Source organism: Rhodamnia argentea, chromosome 6 (genome assembly GCF_020921035.1).
Source record: "Rhodamnia argentea isolate NSW1041297 chromosome 6, ASM2092103v1, whole genome shotgun sequence".
NCBI lineage: Eukaryota > Viridiplantae > Streptophyta > Magnoliopsida > Myrtales > Myrtaceae > Rhodamnia > Rhodamnia argentea.
This window is the reverse complement of record NC_063155.1, coordinates 3,936,291-3,953,066: the sequence shown is the minus strand read 5'-3', so window position 1 is coordinate 3,953,066 and position 16,776 is coordinate 3,936,291. Positions and strand designations below refer to the sequence as shown.

Sequence of the window (16,776 nt, the reverse complement as noted above, 5' to 3'; positions counted from 1 at the left end):
GTGAAGGGTCATTTATCGATCTTGGACAATAAAGTAAGGGTAGCGCTTTTTTTCACTCCATTTTGACTAAAACACTATTTTCTTCCAGTTAACTTAGCGAAACACCCTCCCCCTCTCTCTTCAATTTATTATTTTTATTTTTATCAGGATAATCCACAAAACTTTCTTTATTTCTATCATCTCTCTTAATTTCATAATATAAATGCTCCATTACACCCATCAAGATATTAATTTACCATATTTCATTGTCTTTTTTACTAGAGAATATGTTCAAATGTAATTTGTGGTCTCATATTTTCATTCACAAGAAATTTTTGTTCATGGTAGCTTATAAACACACAATTGAGTGCATTTTTTCGGACTAGTGTGAGTGACACTATGTTTCAAATTTGAAAATTAAACTCAATTTCATTATTTATCCGATCTTGATAAAAAGATTGAAAAGAAAAATTAATTAGTTAGAAGCAAGATCAATGTCAAATATACTTATTTTTGGACCATATCTGAATATTAACAAAGGATAAATGCATAAAGCAAATAACATGAAACTTCTTATCATTCAACTCCTAAAGAAAGTAACTAACAATAGCAAATGGATCAAAATTTTAAAATATAATTAAAATTTCCCCTGAAAAAATCTTACGTGAGTTTAAAAGTGCAAAATATGTAAATAATTTTTTAACCCCATCTTGCAATTTATATTGAAATGTGAAAAGCTCAAAAGAAAGCACAAATTAGCGATGTTTAACTTTAAAAACCTTCAAATTTATTTCAAAAAATCACCCACAAGGTCAACATCTACTAGATAATTAGATTCAGTTGTAATTTTCAACCTTTGAAATAAAATTTCCCTCAAACGATTTCATGAAAAAATAAGCAATTAATATTGTGTTGATAAGCCTATACAACTAGAAATTTCTAACCTTTCATATAACTTTTGTAATTTCAAAAATGGGAACATAAATTAAAAATAACTACTATTTCTGGGCAAAGTGATAACATGATGCATGATAAGATAATATTTTGTCGGCTATAATTTGGCATTTCTATTGTGAAATTGATAATTTAATAGAGAAAATAGAAATAAAGGCAATTATGCTGATTAAAATGATAAAAAACAATAAATGAAAGAGAAAGGAGGGTATTTTGGTCTGTTGATTAGAAAAAGGAGTGGTTTAGTCAAAATATGGGTAAAAATAGCACTGCTCACGAAAAATTTATATATATGAATATTGGCAACATCAAACCCCATCATTGCACCAGAATCTCTGCAATCATAGAAAAACCAAAAATCTTTAGGGGTGGGGAGGGGAAGTAGCGTGAAGAGGAAGATAGGGGGGGGGGGGGGGAAGCGGGGGAAGGTTTGAAATTTTGACTTTAGTGGTGGCTTGTGTGATAAGGTGCATCCCACTTCAATAACTCTCCTTGTTATTTGGGAGTGTTGCACGTTCCGCATGCGCCGTAATTTCATAGGTCAATAATGTATCTAAGACGCTATCATTTGTGACCTGAGGTGAAAAGGTAGGGATGTCGCGTGCTGGAGGATCGAGATGTGGCGACCCCGCTCAAGGTGGTATCAGAGCAAGGTCAGCTCGATCCATCCGGTCATAGACCTATAGTAATAAGGAGCGATGAGAAATGACATAGATAGTAGATTCTTGAGCGTTATATATGCGTTTGATATATGTGCTTTGAGTTGTGGGGCTGCCTTCTGATCGCCTTTTACTATGGGGTGGGCGGGACTCCGAAATTTACCTACAAGGTGAGCGAATGCAGTAGGAAAGCACTCCGAGGACTCCGAGTTAGGCTTGTCGGGCCAATAGAGGAAATTCTGGAAGGAGAAAGAGCATCGCATGCCGCCGGGCCGGTTGGGCAATAGCCGACCATGGCTGGGATTCTGCAAGCTCTTGAGACGATTGGGGATTTGATGGGGCAGCAAGTGATGAATCAAAACGCTAGTGTCACAGCTGCTGCTAAAGCCCCACTTGTGAATCCACCAGCTGGAGTTGTGATTGATGGGCACCGGGCTCAAAGACCGGTGGAGCAATTCTTGAAGTTGCAACCCGTCTAAGTTCGCCGGGTGCGGAGATCCCGAAGCTGCCACTTCGTGGATTGAGGAACTAGAGAAAGCTTTTGACTTACTAAGGTGCACCAATGAGGATAAGGTCACCCCAGCTGTATACCATTTTCAAGGGAATGGTCTCGACGTAGGATACTTTCGTGGGAGCTTTTAATGGAAAGTACTTTTCGGACACAACAAGGTAACAAAAGATGGCGGAGTTCTTTCGATCGCATCGGAATCAACGACAAGTGAATTAGTACGAGGCCAAATTTGTTGAGCTGTTTAAGTATGCCTCGAGACCGGTCGAAGACACTATGGATAGGGCTAGAAGGTTTAGAGATGGGCCGAAGCCCAAGATTAGGAGTGTACTGGTGTCTTTCAACCTAAAGGACTACAATTATCTTAATGAGAGAGCTCGGATGATAGAACAAGATTTGGCTGAAAGGGCTGCCGCTCCTGGATCGATGTTCGCGCCCTCGAGTAGGTTTGACAAGAGGCAAGGAAAGAGGCCGATGCTTGGTAACAGATACCCCATTTCACCCAATCGTCAAGGAGCGATCGGTAAGCCAATGTCCCGTCGAGATGACATCCGTCGCCTATGTAACCGGATGCATGGGTGCGCTCCGCGTTTAATGCGTGGAGCTTGCTTTGGATGTGGCTAATAGGGCCATCTTGTGATGGACTGCCCGTAGAGGCAACAGACCAGGGCACTGGAAGGCCAAGTTGGAAGGAATGCACCACGTAATTACCAAAATAGATCCTAGGCGCAAGGATAGGTGTTTACCGTCACACGGGGAAGAGGTGAAGCATTTGCCGACTATTACAGGTACGGTCCTTTTGCACAATAGCATAGCTTATGCTTTATTTAACCCTAGTTTTACGCATTCTTTTGTTGCGGATCGGTTTGTTAGGCCGTCCGGATTAAATGTGGTACCGTTAGATGTTGTTTTCAAGGTGTCCGGTATCCTCTTAAGTCATTTTGCTTTTGTCTCTCTCCCTCACCATCGATATGAGGCCAATTCTACGTTTTTTGATATTTTTTTATTTGTGAATTTAAATCAAATTAATTTGATTGAAATAATCATAATTTATCATGTATATATAAAAATATACATTTAATATACAACGTGTCCCAACATGTTGAAATTCTCTATTTTTTGAGAAATGACATGTCGGTGTATCGTGTCGTGTTGTGTCACGTGGCGGTATCGGTACTATTTAGACAAGTACTATGAACTTCATCTTGCACATGAGCGATGAAGAAAAACCGGAATGAGTCAATATAATGCATGAGTACAAAGAACTCCAATTGGACATGACCAAGGCAAAAATCCAACGCGCTCCTTCTCGATCTCGGGGAAATCTACTCCAAGGTACAATGTTTCCCGTGCATCGTGTACTAAACCACATGATCCAATCAATTCAGATTGCACTTGTTATTTGATGCCTGAACTTTACTCAAATATAGTAAATTCATAACTTTATCCTTACTTTACTTTCTAATTAAGCATTATAAAGCCCTTGATGAAGTTGAAAAGACGATGCTTTTCTTCTATAAAATCTCCCCTTCTCAATCATTAATCTCACGTGTCCTCTAGTTGACATACCCAAGTTGACCAAAATGTGCAATCTTATACTCTCTTTGTTCATCTTTATGTTCGGTCATTCGTCCCTGGAAGTCTCGGCTCAACCTCCGGCTCCACCTCCAGCTCAACCTCCTCACGCTCTAGTTACATCCCTCCACAAGGACCCCAACACTTCCCTCCACACCATCACCGTCACCCTAAACCCTTCCGACCAATATCTTGTCGACCTCGATGGCCCTATCATCTGGAACCGATGCGATTCGCAGCATTATACGTCCTCCATTGAAGATCCCATGTGCTCGACCGCTCGCAGTTACATGTCTCCGCTATGCCCCGAGACGAACAACACGTATAGCTACATTTGCTATGACACACCTGTGAACCCTATCACAGGGTCATGTGCCCTATCTTATTTGACTCGCAATACTTTCACAATACATTGGACCTACGGTAGGTCTCTGTCTGAATACAGCATGGAGTACAACGAACGGGCCGTGTCATGTGCACCATCGTCTCTCTTGCAGTCTCTTCCAGAACAAGCAATTGGTGTCGCTCCGTTGTCATGGTCCCCTCTCTCTTTACGAGATCAATGCTTCCCTCCTTTCAATCTTGCCGCAAGGAAATTCTCCCTTTGCCTCTCGAGCTCAAGTGACCATCAAGGGGTGTTTTTCATCGGCGATGGTCCATACTATCTTGAACCTCCCGCAAACTTTGATGCTTCTAGTGTACTTTCCTTCACTCCATTGATAAAGAGTCCAACAAAGCTGGGATATTTTATCAACGTTACAGGGATATCGATCGATCAACAGGCCATTAAAGTTCCAGCGAATGCGTTTGCGCTCGATGTAAATGGAGGTGTGAAGCTCAGTACTACAGTGCCCTACACTACCCTAAGGAGGGACATTTACAGTGTCTTTGTAAGTGAATTCAAGAAGGCTCTGAAAGGCATCCATCGAGGGAAGAGGGTCAGTCCGCTCGACTTTTGCTTCATGATGAATGTTACACAACAGAAGGCGGACTCGAGCATTCCTCGAATCGATCTAGCGCTAGGAGATGGAGGGTACTGGACTATTCACGAATCTAATTTACTGAAACAAATGGACAACGATGTGGCGTGCTTGGCATTCATCGACGGCGGAAACACGGCGGAGCATGCCATAGTGATTGGGACGCACCAAATGGAGAATATAATGCTGCAATTTGATTGGGCTGACTCAATATTGGGATTCAGTTCCGCCTTGTCCTCCTACGGGAGCTCATGTGGTAACTTCGATTTCACCGTTCGTCCTTGAGCTTTTCTTTGCTCTTATGGAGTTACTTGCCTTTTCTTTTATGCAAAATAAAGTGTCCGTGTACTAAAAGCATTTGTGTATGACCATTTGTTCCATCTCATAAAGCGAAGAGACCTATTTTTAGGGATCTCAATTTGAGTCGTTTGGGGCAACTTTTACCCAAAAGCTTTGTGTTGAAGAAAACTGCCAAATAGGTTTTGACAATGACAAAATAATCCTTATCATATGAATTTGATAAATGCATCCAGATATTTATATGCAGGCGACAACTTCAGAAGAAAGGAAAATGTCAATTCTGTTTGTGACTTCAAACTTTATGAGTTTGATACACACCTATGCACCCCAACAGTATGCTCATTAATATTATCATACATGATGAGGATGGTCCTGTGAGCCTTCCAGGATATGCTCAAAAGGTGAGATACGTACATTCTCAAGACATTTGACTCAGGGAGATACCAAACTCACAGTTAGACTTTATTAACTGGTAAAGACGAGATTATTTTCCAAACGAAAAACTCTACTTATGGAAACCTAGATTCAAGTTGCATGGGCTATGTGATCAATGGGAGATTCTAATCTTAATTTTCAATGGCTATCTTATCTTCTTGTGGCAATTCTTTCCAACGGAGTGATTGGAGATTGATCATCTTAACACTGTCCAACAGGGAGTTTGGAAGTGGAGGAGTATAAAAGAACGTCAAGGTGCTAAAGAGAATAGAGAATCAAGAGTCTAAAATTCCAAAGTTTGAAGAGAGTTTCGATCCTATACTTGTCTTTGTTGAGCTTTAAATTATAATTTTGAGAGGTTGGTGTTAGAGTGATTGTGTTAGATAGTACGATTTCTCAACAAGAGTATCATCACTCATTGTAACCTTTGAACAATTGAATAGTGAAATCTAGTCAGTAGGCTGTCAGCATAGAGAGTTGGCGTAGGCTTGATCTAAAGTTGAACCACTATAAATATTGTGTGCAATCTTTTTTTGCCTCTGAACTTTTACATTTTGCATTTGATGAACTTTACACATACACGAATCTGAATATATTGTTGTTCATGCATTAATTCGAACTTGGTTCTAAAATTTGTAATTTCAATTTTGCAATAATGTATAAAGTTTTTGAATTCATGTATTCACCCCCTCTAGGCGATTTTACTAATAACAGCAATTGGAGTCAGAGCAAGGTTCTTTATATTTGAAGTGCTTTACTTATGAGTTAACGATCTGTTGTGGCTACTAATCTTGGACAAAGTGTCGTTGAAGGAGGAAGCAATACCACACCTCCCAACTTTGATGGAAAGGAATACAACAATCGGAAAGTAAAAATGAAAGCATATATTGTAACGACCCGGAACGTCACGCGCTATATGTATCCTTTCTATCTTTATCTTTTATATACTTTATAGCAAGCGGAAACGTAATAAAATTTTTCACATCATCATCCCCGACACATTGACGCACGAGTTTACTAAATACATGTGCATCATTTATTTTGTACCACTAGTTTACCAAATATACATAACATAGTCTTTATATTACAAGCCTAGTCGGCAACATCATACCACATACAAAAGAACACAGTCTTGGGAAGAGGGTTCGGGTCACCTATCTCCTCTACTTTGTTCCAGCGACACCAAAAACCTACATGTACAAACATCGGCTACAACTAAGGGTCGATAACTTCACCCATCGATGGGTCATCATCGCCGACACCGCGAGGACCATTAAAATCCTAAAGTGGTCCAAGCATATCACTATCGAACATCGCTTACTAGGCTACGAACCCATGAAGAACCCACTTGACGAATCCTACGTTTACCCATACTATGGTAGTACACTTGGTATAAACAAAAACTAAATTAGGTAAAACTTGACATCTTCAAATGCGTAATAAACATGCATCGGTACTCCAAATAGCGGCGGCGGTAGTAGGGACATCCTACATATCTGAAAAATAAATGGGTGAGCCGAGGCCCAGTAAATGAAATCTCTAAGTCTAAGGTAAGTAATCTTCTTATCGCTCAACTTGGCATTTACAACTACAAGCATTCAAAGTAATACATAAATGCATGAGCATACGCATGATCTCTTTTCATGTCAGTAGTAGTATTGCATGATATTGCTCATTAAGGCAATCGGTTGGCAAATCATTTCACAATGCACCGGTATCACCTAGTATTTTATCAAAATGAATATATGTATGCACATGAACATGCATTATCATCTTTTACTTCTCCTCCCGAATTCTCTCGGGGCATCCCTGAGCACACAGCAAGGGCATCCAAGATCGCACATCATGGGCATCTCGACTCCCTAGGCATCCTAAAACACTCCACAGAGCATCCCGGATCACACCGAAGGGGCATTGCAACTCTACGGCATCGTTGCCACCATCATGTAGACGGCAGAATACTTTCATCATTTTTACATAATTATCATGCAAGATATTGCTCATGAAAATGTTCAAATTCCACATTGTCACATCATGTTTCTCAATTCATCATGCATAATCATGTTCGTGCATCAGTTCAGTAAGCATATGCATTTTCATACATGACTTTGGCAACCCAAGAAATGAGCACATCAGAGTTGTAACTAATTGCATGCAATCGGTACTTTATTATTATTATTATTATTATTATTATAACTAGACCACATGTCGGCAACACCAAAAAGCAAGAAGGGTTTTTTTTTTTTTTATCTTTCCTTCTTCTTTTTTTAATATATAATGATATTTCATTAATATAAAATTATTATATTATTATATTATATAATATTATATTTGTTTTATAACAATCGGTAAGCAGTGTGGACCGATGTTCAACTCTTTGACCAACGATTTATCACAGAATCGATAAGTTCATTTTGTCGGTAAATTTTTTTTTAAACCACAAATCAGCAAATCATACTACACCGGTTTTAAGTCGGCAACTTCCTGACTTCACCAATTCTCCTTCTGCGACTTCCAGTGAATAAAATGGAAAACTTTCATGGAAAACTTTAGTGACTTCAGCACTATTTAGTCTTTACATCAACAATAAAGCTAGTTTTCACTCATCTTTCACTCTTTCTTCCAATGTCACACCGATTCTCGTAGAAGATAGTCAAACATCCATTTTTACTAAAAAACACAAATCAAAACCTAACCACTCAGAATACTAACTTCAATTTCCAAACTTGATCCATTTTCACGTTTACCATTAAGTGCAACTAAAAATAGCAACCACTAATCAATCAACTCAAGAGCACTAAATAAATCATGCTAACTTAGCGCTTAGAGTTTTCACTTACCTTAAAAATGACCTAAGTAAAATTCAAAGATTATGTTTCCTTCAAACAAGATAAATAGAGTCGAAAATCAATGAATATTTTATTTGAATATACGACAAAAACACATTTACAGAAAGTTATGAGAATCAAGATATACCTTGTCTAAAATATTACGACCAAGATAGAAACTTTAATCATAGAGCATGGGGCCTTTTCTTTTACTCGTGGAATTGAAAGCGAAAGATAAAAGAGAGTAATTTAAAGTTAATGAGTGAAGCGAAGGGAGTGGAGACCTCATTGCCTAGAGCTCCTTCCCTTTCGGCAGTAAGAAGAGTGAAAGAGATTCAACGTAGGGTTAAACTAATGATTAACGGAGGTATGTGGTCCAGTGAAATCGCTTCAAGTGGCCCCTATGTTTATAGCTGGGGTGCATATGGCTTCATTTCATTCGCCACAAGAGGAGATATTTGGGTCAAATAAAAAAAAGAGTGGTTCTCCATCGACCAAGTAAGAAGTGAATCATTACATGCATTAAATTACTCAAGCCAAAGTTCATGAAGTAAACCATGACATTATTAATACAAAACTTCATCGGCAAGTCAAGGAATGAATGTTTCATCGGTAAACCAATGGAATGAATCATTAAGTGCATTAAATGCACTAGATGATGCAAGGCTTGATATCAACAAGAGCATGTGAGTTGAATTGTCGGTGAGAAATTAAGAGAGGCGCCATGTTTATAAGAGATGCAAATAGCTTAATCAAATAGTTCCAGAATTGATATTTGATACATTACCCAAGATAACAAATAAATCAGTTCGTACACGAGGAAATCAACGTTTGTTTCAAATATTGGTAATTCAGAAAAATATTTAAAGTCATCAAACGTTTCGTAAAACTTACTGAGCACGAGAAAATATTTAACTCAGTAACTTTCTAACATCACTCATAAACTCGATGGCGTTACGTGTTTAACTGCCACTCTATAAAATTAATATGAAAACGATATTCGGCAATCCAATTCTACTAGACATATTTCTATAGTCTTATGGACACGAAAATATGTTTCCTATCTCCGCTATTACCATGCAAATCACTTAACTAAAATTTTCACTTGCAACATTTATGGCCTACGAATTCCTACATAATATTAATTAACGCAGGAATTTTCAGGATGTCACATATATCAGATTCCAAGACACTAAGATGTGGGATTTGTGCGAAGAGGAGTTAATCCCATGACAAATGCAACAGCCAACAATGAAGGAAACAATAACAACACTCTAGCTATTACTCTTTCTACTACAGAATTAGATAAAACGAGATACTTTAAATGTTAAAGCTATTTACTCTCTATATTGTGCATTATCTCCTTTTGAATTCAAATGAGGGGTTGAATGTGATTCAGTAAAGGAAATATGGGACAAATTGCGAGTGAGTTATGAGGAAACATACATAGTCAAAGAAACCAAGATTCATATTCTTCTTGGTCATTATAAATCCTTCAAGATGAAACCAGATGAACCAGTGAAGGAGATATCCAACAGATTCACTAAGATAGTAAATGGTCTTTCTTATCGAAGGCATTCAGTCACAGGACCAATGAAAATGAACAAATTATTACGGGGACTTTCAAAGGATTGGAATCACATCAAAACCTCCACCCATGAAACCCAGAGAATTTATTTACTTACTATTGATGAACTCATTAGCACCATTCAACCAATATGAGATAGAGTGAATAAATAAAGATGAAGACTCTAAAGGTAAGACGTTAATTGCTTTGAGAACCAATATTGATTATGATGAAACAGGTCCAGGTAAAGATGAAGAGGACGATGAAGAGCTTGTACAAGGCCAAGAAAGGGAAAAATTTCAAAGGCAAGAAGAACTTCAATCAGTACGTACAGGAGAAGGCCTTCAGCGACAAGGAGGAAGGTAGTGATGTAGTTTGTTTTAAATGCACCGGCGACGCTGCCGTACGCCGGCTTCCCCCACCCGAAATCATCCTCCTCAAACCGGATTTTCTTCACTTTTTCATATTTCTACGCAATCGGAAGAGGAGAGAAAAAGGGGAAATGAGTTGGTAAAAGTAAGGGTTGGTAAAAACAAACTGGTCAGAAAAAGATGTAATGCGTGACACAAATTTAATCTGGTCTCATGAATCTTTCTCCAGGTGAATCAGTAATAAACATACTTGACACGTCTGTTAATTATACTTTGAATTTCTCATGTGAGTTCAAATGATTCATGAAATGTTTCGAGATACATAATAAGACAGTTAGAGCTGAGGAATTTTCAGAGGTACGCAATGGAAGCAAAGGTTCAAGCAACATAGATGAAAATGTGGTTTGCCATTATAGCACAAGCATCTGGTAAATTATATAGTACATACAACTAAGGTAATTAGATGAAAATAGAACAAATCGAGTTGATAGCAACATTAATGAATGTAGATGCAGGTTACAATCTGTTGAAAATATGTCTTGGATTTGAGCCCGACAAGTAAATTTCCTAATTAGGTTTCCTGCTTTGAATAGGTTTCCTAATTCATGGTTTCCTAGTTGGAAAACGTTGCTTATTTTGGATCCAACCTTTGCCTATAAATAAAAAGTGGATGTTCTTTGTAAAGAGTATCAAAGAGGAGCTTTTGCTATTGAATTATATCCCTTGTGTTTGAAGCCAATTAAATATTGTTGGTAAAATTTTTAAATTCCTTTGTGAGATTGAAAAATTATTTCGTGAGGAATTGTGGGTTCAACACTTGTGGGTTATTCAATGTAATTGGGGGCTGAGAAGCACCGAGAGTATTTGAATGCTTCAAATATGATTTTTATTATTCGTTGTATCACTTGATCTATCATAGAATTCATTGCTGCTCTCCTCGTAGATGTAGGTTTGTATGATTGAAGCACATAAATCTAGTATCCGATCCATTTTCTTATTCTATCTATTTTATTGTTTGATAGTGTGTTTCATGCAACACAATGGATACTAACCCTTGTTTGACCAGATCATGGTGGTATCTCCAAATTTGGACCAGCTCACACGCCGTTAAACCGATCAAGACTTGTCTTGGATAACCTTGGGGATATACTATTTGTTGCATGGAGCAAGCGATCGAATAATAAATAGATAGAATAATAAAATAAATTGGATATCAAATATACGTGGTTCAGTCGTAGAGACCTACGTCTACGGGAAGAGCAATAACCAATTCCACTATAGAACAAGCGATACAATCGGAGATTACAAACCACTCTCGAGTCACTCAAACACTCTCAGTATTTTCCAGCTCCAAATACAACCAATAACGCACATAGTATTTAACTCCAATTCCTCACGATATAATCTCTTAATCTCACGAAGGAATTATATACAAATTTTTACCACAAGAATTTAAGCGGGTTCGACACTTGATTGCTTGATGTAATATGACGAATAAAACGAAGACGCAATGCCAAGCACTCACTTGAAAATGGCGCTTCAAGGATTCCTCTCTTCGTTACGTCTCCTAGACACAAAAGACGACTCCATCATTATCCTTTTAAGTAGCCACCGCCCAGAGAATTAGGAATAGGATTTGGTCAACAAAGTTCCACGTGGACTTCTCTTTTCCTAACCGTGACTTCAGCTTGCGTTAGGAAAGTGAATCCAACACGGATTGTTTTGCTTCTTCTTTCTCTGACATTATCAATAACAGATTTGCTTTTCACGGCAATTCCAAATTAGGAGTTTCACACCAAAATATCAAAAGCCAATGCCAACGAAGAAACAATTTTTGAACATCTGCAAAATATCCAAATATCTAACTTTTCTTTAATTTCCGTAATTTAGATTTTTCACTTCGGGCTCAAATTCGATACATATTCTAACAGTATTTATCCTCTTATGCACATCAAATTTGACTTAGAATGCATCTTTTACATCACAAAATCATCAAAGTTGGTAAAAAAAAAAAAGAAACTCAAAGTTATCAATGTTGTCTGCCGAATGTTTGACTAGCTCTATCGTGACTCCATGCATTTGGATTTAGACTGAAAAAGTTACTATTAGTAATAGTTTCAAGTTGGATTTAGTCTTCTTGGGCAATTGGTCCTTTAATTTGTACTTTGTACTCTTCAGTGGGTGGTCAACGCAATGCATGAGTATTAAGAACTCCATATTGCACACGGCTAAGGCAAAAATACAGCGAGCTCCTTCTCGATCTCGAGGAAATCTAGTCCAAGGTACAATGTCTCCCATACATTGTGTACTAAAGCACATGATCCAATCAATTCAAATTGTACTTGTTATTTGATGTCTGAACTTTACTCAAATCTAGAAAATTCATATCTTGATCCTCAATCAACTTTCAAATTAAGCATTATAGAGCCCTTGATGAAGCTGAAAAGACGATGCTTTTCTTCTATAAAATCTCCACTTCTCAATCATCAATCTCATGTGTCCTCTAATTGACATACCAAAGTTCACCAAAATGTGCAATCTTATACTTGCTTTGCTCATCTTCGTTTTGGGTCTTTCGTCTCTGGAAGTCTTGGCTCAACCTTTTCACACTCTAGTTACGTCCCTCCACAAGGACCCTAACACTTCCCTTCACACCGTCACCCTCACACTGAACCCTTCTGAGCAATATCTCGTTGACCTCGACGCCCCTTTCATCTGGAACCGATGCGATTTTCCGCAACCCATGGTTTCTTTTGATGATCCCGAGTGCTCGACCGCTCGCAATTACATCTCTCCGCTATGCCCCGAGGCGAATAACACATATGGCTACTCTTGCTATATTACACCTGTGAACCCAATCACCGGGTCATGTGCCCCATCTTATTTAAGTGGCAATGTTCTGACAGTATATTGGACCGCTGGTAGATCTCTCTCTACATACAGGATACAGTACTTCAATCGGTACGTATCGTGTGCTCCATCGTCTCTCTTGCAATCTCTTCCAGCACAAGCAATCGGTGTAGCTTCATTGTCATGGTCCACTCTCTCTCTACTATATCAATTCACCCCATTTTTCCTCGACGTCGCAAAGAAATTCTCCATTTGCCTCTCAAGCTCAAGTGATGACCAAGGGGTCATTTTCTTCGGTGATGGTCCATACTATATTGAACCTCCAGCGAACTTTGATGCTTCAAGTGTACTTTCCTACACTCCACTCATAAAGAATCCCACGACACTGGGATATTTTATCAACGTGACAGGGATATCCATAGACCAACAGGCCATTAGTGTTCCAGCGAACGCATTTGCGCTCGACTTTAATGGAGGTGTGAAGCTCAGTACTACAGTGCCCTACACTACCCTAAGGAGGGACATTTACAGTGTCTTTATAAGCGAATTCAAGAAGGCTCTGAAAGGCATCCCTCGAGGAAAGAGGATGAGTCCGCTCGACTTTTGCTTCAAGACGAACATCACGCAAGAGAAGAAGGACGAGAGCATTCCTCAAATCGATCTAGTGCTAGGCGACGGCGGGCACTGGACAATTCACGAATCTAATTTACTGAAACAAGTGAACGACGATGTGGCATGTTTGGCATTCGTTGACGGAGGAGACTCAGCAGAGCATGCTGTGGTGATCGGGACATACCAAATGGAGAACATAATGTTGCAATTTGATTTAGTCCAGTCGAGATTGGGATTCAGTTCTTCCTTGTCCTCCTTCGGGAGCTCATGTGGAAACTTCGATTTCACCGTTCGGCCTTGAGCATTTCTTTACCTCTCATGGAACGTTTAAACTCAAAGAAAGAGTTACGTGCCTTTTCTTTTATGCATAATAAAGTGTCCGTGTCCTAGACCAACTCTCTGTCTGAGAAAATATCGTGTAATAAAAGCATTTGTGTATGAGCACCTGTTCTATCTCATGAAGCGAGGAGAGGGACTCTGGCCATGGCCTTAGATGGTTGGACGGCATTGTTGGCTGCTGAAAATTCATTGGACAATGGCCGGAGATCGCCGGCTGAGTGAGATTGGTTGAATCGGTTTAGCCCAGTCGAACCAGGTGTCAAACCGGTTCAGTTTGACTTCTATTTTGCTCAAATCTTCCAATGTCTATCCAATTCTGCTGAATGAAAAAGTTCTAAATTGAATTAGATCAAATTGAGCACAAGTTGATTGAATTTAATTAAATTGTGATGGTGAATTTGACATACAATCCATTAATTCCGTCAATTTCTATTAGAATTACCTCATGGGCCATGTGACCAATTTTGAACATGTATAACTGATCATATTGAACTTCAATTACTCAAATTAGATGATACTCTAGCATGGGTTGAGTGAAATCAAGTCAATTGCACTAAGCTTGCCTTAAACTGAGTCAATTGAACTTGCATTCTTGTGAATTTTCTTAAAATTAATATTGATTTCATGCTCTATTCACTCAATTATATTGAACACCAGAACTTGTATGTTGATCATGAAGACTAAATCAGATCACTGTACAGCCTTGAAATTGGGAAAAATTTGCAATTGGCATGGAATCTCAAATTGGTTTGGGAATGAATGTGTAATGACCTCTAGATCAAATGTTATGAAGGAATCTAACCTAAAAAATGATTGGAAATGATTGAATTTTGAATTTTGCTGATGAGGTATCGAAATTCTGAAATTGGAAAAAGTTGATTTGGGATCGATTTTTGTAAGACGGACAATGCTAAAGTCAAATTAAGGTAAAAGGGTTGATCTTGAGATTTTCACATTTTTTATTTTTATTTTTAGAAAAAGGTTAACCAACAGTGAGGTCAATTTTCTATAAATTGAAAATGCAATAGTGAAATTGACACTATTTTGGATGATTTGGTGCCAAAAAGCAAATTTTGACCAAGGTTGGCTTTTGGGTCAAAGTTGACCAAAAAGACAACTGAAAAGTCAACATTGACTTTTCAAAATAAAGGTGCAAATAGCTTGCAAATGAAATGCTAAAACTATCTAAAGTGGTAAATGACTTTTTTTTTTACAAAGAAATAGATTCTATTGCGATCAAAAACCCAAATCTTGAATTTTTACCTTTAATGAGATGTCGGCTAAAAATGAGGTATCAATACTATCTAAAGAACAGTCTTATGCATTGTGACATAAACTAGTTGGTCACATTTTTAGAGAAAGAGTGGACATGTTGATAAAGGCCGACATTCTGCCTGCTTTTAAATGTGTACTTGAAACTTGCGTAGATTGTTATAGAGGTAAATGACTAAAATAAAGAAGAAAACCGCAATCCGTAATTTTGATATATTGAAGTTTATTCACACTAATAACAATGGACCCTATATGGGGACCGTATGTAGAAATTTTTATTTCATCACATTTATTATCAACAATTCTTGAAATGACTATCCGTACTTGATTAAGGAAAAGTTTAAGTCTCTTGACAAGTTTAATAATTTTCGGATCGAAGTTGAGAAACAATTGGGAAAAGTCATAAAGGTTGTCGATCTCGACTAGGGTCGTCCGATTATGGTAGGCATGGCGATGCTTGACAGCTTAAAGGGCCATTTGCCAAATACTTATAGAATTCCGGGATTGTAGCTTAATTCACTATACTTGGCAGTCCAGAACAAAATAGTGTGGTTGAAAGGTGCAATCACTCCCTTATGAATATGATGAAGAGTATGATTAAGAGGACCAATTTACTTGATTTCCTATGGGTAAAGCTTTGAAAACAACCCTTTACATTATAAACGTGTTCCCACCAAAGTTGCTCTATTGACTCCTTTTGAGTTATGGATTGGACTTAAACTTAACTTGACCCATCTTAGGATTAGGGGTTGTCTAGTAGAAGTGAAGTTATATTATCCAATGCTAAGTAAGTTTGACTCCAGAACCACTCGATGTTACTTCATATCTTACCCCGATCATTCGAAAAGATAACGATTTTATAATCCCACTAGAGGTACAATAATTGTGGAATCACAAATAGAGAAGTTTCTAGAGTTTAATGTGGCCAAAGAGATGAGCTACTCACAAACTATTGAGGATAACAATTCGGTGGCTGCCTATATAGATGATTATAGAGCCTCCTACACTACATACTTAGTATGTTGAGATCCTGGATCCTATTATTGAGACAACTCTTGAAGAAGTTACCCAGGCCCTTGAGGCGTATAATGAGGTTCAAGTTGTTCCACTTAGGAGGTCCCTTAGGTAGAGACGATTAATCTATCTAGAAGAGCATGACTACGATATCGACAATGTGGTTGATCTAGTGACTTATGCAGAAGCTATTTCTTGTCCTTACTCAGATTTGTGGTTGGATGCGATGAAAGACAAGATATAATCTATGAAAAATAACAATGTTTGGGAGCTTGTTAAATTGCCTGAAGATCATAAGCCCATTACTTGTAAATGGGTGTACAAGACTAAAAGGGACTTTAAGAGAAAGATTGAGAAGTTTAAAACCAGGCTGGTCGCCAAGCGTTTCACTCAAAGAAAATGAGCGGACTATGAAGCCACCTTTTTGTAGGGGTGAGCGTGGTTCCAAGGTAGAATCTGGAACCTGGAATTGGACCGGTAGGGAACTTGTCCAATTCGAGGTTTCAAGACATGGAGGGTAGGTTCCGGGTTCC

At 38.3% G+C, this 16,776-nt stretch overlaps 2 protein-coding genes across 2 annotated transcripts; both read left to right on the top strand.

Annotated features, from left to right (window-relative positions):
- The first annotated feature begins 3,683 nt into the window (after window positions 1-3,683).
- On the top strand, window positions 3,684-4,940 carry LOC115744849 (chitinase CLP-like). Its single transcript, XM_030680239.2, has one exon. It carries the CDS (start codon window positions 3,684-3,686, stop codon window positions 4,938-4,940), a length of 1,257 nt encoding a protein of 418 aa, XP_030536099.2.
- Window positions 4,941-12,686: 7,746 nt separating this feature from the next.
- On the top strand, window positions 12,687-13,919 carry LOC115744848 (gamma conglutin 1-like). The gene has a single exon (XM_030680238.2). The coding sequence runs from the start codon at window positions 12,687-12,689 to the stop codon at window positions 13,917-13,919; it is 1,233 nt and encodes a 410-aa protein (XP_030536098.2).
- Window positions 13,920-16,776: the final 2,857 nt, after the last annotated feature.